We start from the raw sequence: 4,911 nt of genomic DNA on the forward strand, positions 1-4,911 counted from the left end.
TACAACAACAGTTTTGTTTGCCAAATTGAGGATCATGAGCGTCTGCAAATTAATACATAATACAAAATCGACAAAACTTGCCTATGCCTCCTAATTCTTAGCCACAAAAATATACTTCGTAGCAATGTTCTGCTCTTTCGCAGACAAGAATTACAGTCACAAGCCAAAAAACTAATACCTATATTCTGGGAACAGAACTTCCATATTAAAATGAATTTCTGAAATTCCCATAGCTCTCCATGTCACTAAGGTTTACTCTTTATTCTACGCAAAATTCAACCAGAGGTTCTACTTCCAAACTCATTGTGGATGAAAGGTGTTACACTTGATGGACAATACAAGGACAATTGACAAACAATATATCAGAACAACTAGTCTACATCTTCCCAGGACAAAGCTTACTCACAGAGTAGGAAATCATGGTATCAGGTCAAAATTTGCTTCTAATAGTGAGTAAACCTCAGTGAGTGAAGACACCTTGAAATCTGGCTGTGCATCCAACTTGGCAAAATCAGTGATGCTATACCTCCCCTTTTCATCAAGCAAGCATGTGAATGCTCCTGCTCGTTTCCCGCAAACAATCTGCAAAAATCCAGGTAACAGAATCAGGCCTCTCTATTTAGCACAACACTCAATTCTAAACTGCCTGGGTAAGTCAGAAGCATCATAAATTTGTTAATGGAAAAATCATGAAAAAAAAACATGTTACTAAAATTGGATTTCTAAGATTTATCTTATTTTTCCCATTTAATAATACCACAGAAAGCAATCTGGACCCACCCATCTCAATGCATGACATAGACCATTGATAATTTTAAGAAGACAAAAAGCAAATGAAGGACAATTTATTTTGATCACCAATAAGCAAAGAATTACATCATCTTTTAGGCTATCGCCAACCATCATGACTTCATTGGGTTGAACTCCCCATGTTGAACAAATATGGAGTAACGGAGCTGGATCAGGTTTATAAGGACGAAACTCCCTGCTTAGTGCAGGTGAAAATGTTACCTGCAGCAATGAAAAATAATTTAAAAGATTTATCATTACACTTCAAAGAGGAGAAATTTTGGGGTAATTCGAATGATTAGATCACTTGGAAAAGTAAAAGAGATCTTACAGCTAAATGCTTCTCAGACGAGGGACTGATTTGAATTAGGGTGAGGTGGGGTGGATGAGGGTTCAAAGGAAAAAAGAATTCTTAAGAAAAAAAAAGAATCTAGTAAGAGGAAATATCAAGAGGACTTTTCACTCACAAGATGTTTGCTAAGGACGGGCAAGAGAGAAATAAACACCGCAAATAATTGTGGCTGAATATATACATTGCTGAGCTAATCAAATTCATTTATAGATTATTATTGTCACTTGCAACTTAAACATAGCTCAAAATAGGGATAGGGGTGAATTTATTAACCAAAATCAGATTGGTCTCCAGTGACACTAGTCATTCATAACACAGATACTGAAACGGGAAAGAGAACAATCTACCATACATTTTAGTCTGCTAAAACATCAAAGGTTTGAAATCGGTCTGTTTGAATATGACACTTAAAAACTAGCATTATGTAGTCCACACACTCCCCACCTCTAGAGATGTTTCATATCGATTTCAGATGAAAATGTCAATTAGTCAGATATATGTTTTGGTATCTCTTTAAAAGTTCAAGCAAACTTTTTACCACCCCAAGTGGAACTCACAAGGGCAGATATTATGTTGAACCAAGTACAGAACTCTCCGCACAGAGTGAAAGCTCCTTTGAAAATTACTATATACACTGACTAGGACTTCTCTCAATATTCCATGGTAACCTTTTCATTAAAACACAATAAAAAATGATATCATGTAAACAGCTCTATATTAATAAATTAATGTTCAGTATGTAAAACTTAGACAAAATTCCAATAACAAGCTTAGGAAAAACCTTACCCCAAAACGCTGATGAAAAATTTCAACTGCTTCCTTAAAATTACGAGTTACCAATCCCCTTCTGGAAAAAGGATAAAACAGAAATGTGACAACAACTACAACATGACTTCTAATCGGCCAATTCCATTATCCTGAAAGACCTTAAATTAACAGTAAAGAAAAGCCCAAGAAAAGTAAACTACTCAAAGTATAAGAAGAGTCCCACAAATTCAAGCAGATACACCATGAAGTTAACTGAATACACAAAATAAACTAAATATTAAAAATAAAATTGACCTTATTTTCTTTGAATCAAGAAACCCACAAAGCTGCGCTGCACCTGCACCATTATCAACCACAAAACAAGCTGAATTAATGACAAACCCCGTATAATCAAAAATTGATTAAATTGGACTTAGTGCAGGTACAGGTACATAACAGAATACAGACTTAGATCCTTGCGAGACTTCACATTACATCCAAAATAGACAGCACAATATCCCAAGCTCTAAAAGCACATAAATCAAGCCATAAAAAACACAAAAAATTATGTCCTCAGCTAATAATCCCACTTTCTGATGCTCATACTCTTACTGTAAAACTTGGTTTCTGTAACATTCAACGTAAAACCTCAGATTTGTAATTCAAAATTGCCAGCTATTGATTCTCTTTTGTTTTTGTTTTCCACATTTTCCTCCAATTTCTCAGCAACCAAACACATTCAGAAGCACAATACACCCAAAAAATTAATAAAAGGGAAAGAAGGGAAATTAAAAAAAATAAAAAAGTAGGCAGACCAGGCATGATTTGGAGGCGATCAAGGCCCTGGCGTTCAAAATCAGCGATAATTTGATAGGCTTGGCGCTGCTTATCGGGGCTCCAATTCTCAATATGGTGCAAAATATCGATCCCGGTGGGGTTTTCCGCTTTAACTCGTGTGTACTGGTCTTCTCCGAGGACGGACTTGTACATTGCGGCGAAATCGATGACCGGGACCGTTAGGGTTCCATCCATGTCGAAAACGACGCCACGAAGAAGCGGTTTGGAGGCAGTGGTGGCGGTGGACATCCTGGACCTTGTAACGGAGTTAAGGGGAGTTTTAGGGAGAAAGAGAAATGGTGTGGAAAGAAGTGAGGGCATGAATGAAGGAAGAAAAGAAACCGACACAAGGGAAACGAAATGAGAGTCTTTTGCATTTGGAATTTTGTCTGGAAATTGGCAGCGTTTGATTTGTGTGGGGTGGGGAGCCTCAGATTATCAAAGTACAAATGATTGAAATTTCATAGGCTCCTATACTCACAAATTTTAAAATAAAAAATTAAATTTTTTAATCAACTATATAATTAAATATTATTTTATTTTTTATTTAAAATTATTTAATTATATATTGATATATATATTAAATATATATATTTATATATATAAAATAAATATGTATAATTTGCTTATAAAAATGTTGTTGGTGAATTTTGTTAATTTTATTTTTATAATAATTAACCTTAAAACTAATGTAAACAAAAAGTGACAATATATTTAATACAATTTTTTGAAAAATTGTTTTTCAATTTAATTTTATAAAAGGTGTTTCATATATCATATTAATTAATAAAACTTACTAATGAAACTTAAGGATAAATGAAAAATTTTTTTACTAAAATTTTGTGGATGACAAAAAATTTGACAAAGATAAACTTTGATGAAAAATTGTGAAAAATAAAATGAAATCTCCCACGTGTTTTGCATGATTATTAATTTTTCACGTTGTCTAGCGATTCGCCAAAAAAACGTACCAGAATATCTGCCCTTTTCTTTTAATTGCAGATGCAATTGTCGGAACCGTAAAACTGACTTGTTTTTAAATCATTCAAGTGATCTTTGCGGCGCGCAGTTAGAGCCGTTAGTGGGCATGCTGGCCCGGGCAGGCCGGCTTTGGCATAGTTCACCGGGTTTATGGATTGTGTTGTGCCTAAGCGTGTCTAGTCATAAACCTTCGTGCAAGGCCAACTCACATAAAAGAGTAAGCCCATAACACGGTCGTATATTGGGTTGTAAACGAGTCAGCCCGTTAAAACTATTTTTTAATTTTTTAATTAAAAATTAAACAAAATTACTAAAACCAAATACAATACTCAGAATATTTTATTAATAATTTCTCATTTGTAATGGAAGAATATTATAATTATATAATAAAAAATATTATAATATATTATAAACTCATTCATTTGCTCGTCCTCAATGTCAAGACTTTTAAATTCTTTAAAGATATCTTTTGAGACCCGATTATGTAATTTAAAGTCAAGTTTCACCCAATTTTTATATACATGATTGTCTCAATCATGTGTTAGTGTAAATTGGATCGCCCCTCATCCAATATATATCTACCTATACTAAAAATAAATTCTGATGCTACAATAGACACCAAAGGGTTTAATAAATCTCAAGCCATAGCAACAAGCACATGAAAACTTTCATGATTTGCTTTCCACCATGCCGAAACATTTAATTTCTCATCACCATATTATTAAACAATTTCTAGATAATGATCAATATTAATATAATTATAAAATTTATCATAGTGTGACTCTAACCCACAAGTTGTTTATCTTTGCGTAAGAGCGACTATATACGTAATTTTCTTCTATTTAAATTACCAGAACTTACCTCGGGGTCTAAAATTTGTGCCCTACTTCCATATTTAGTTTCATAAATATTATATATTTCTAATAAAAAATTTTGAACATCGTCTATGCAATTAATACTATTGGTAATTAATAAATTATCAATAATAGTATCTAATAAATTTTTTACTCATAATATTTTTGCCCTCTGATATAAGAAAGTGGCAACAATATAAAGTAAAGGAATTTCATTTCAATATTTTAAAATTTTTGTTTTATTTGTCTAGATATATTTTGAAAGTATTATGATATCTAAACTTTTTAAAAATATCACTAATTTCTAAAATACTATACAAAATTAAACAACTAGTTAGATAGTATACACCT

At 32.8% G+C, this 4,911-nt stretch overlaps 1 protein-coding gene across 1 annotated transcript; it reads right to left on the minus strand.

The window, feature by feature from the left end:
* Positions 1–3,157, minus strand: LOC123210012 (haloacid dehalogenase-like hydrolase domain-containing protein At2g33255). Its single transcript, XM_044628160.1, has 5 exons — positions 2,704–3,157; positions 2,204–2,246; positions 1,928–1,988; positions 877–1,011; positions 1–582 (listed from the first exon to the last, which is right to left on the minus strand). Exons 1-5 carry the CDS (start codon positions 3,044–3,046, stop codon positions 418–420), a joined length of 747 nt encoding a protein of 248 aa, XP_044484095.1. The 5' UTR covers positions 3,047–3,157; the 3' UTR covers positions 1–417.
* Between the last annotated feature and the right edge of the window lie 1,754 nt (positions 3,158–4,911).

This window comes from Mangifera indica, chromosome 3 (genome assembly GCF_011075055.1).
Source record: "Mangifera indica cultivar Alphonso chromosome 3, CATAS_Mindica_2.1, whole genome shotgun sequence".
In the NCBI taxonomy this organism is placed as follows: Eukaryota; Viridiplantae; Streptophyta; class Magnoliopsida; order Sapindales; family Anacardiaceae; genus Mangifera; species Mangifera indica.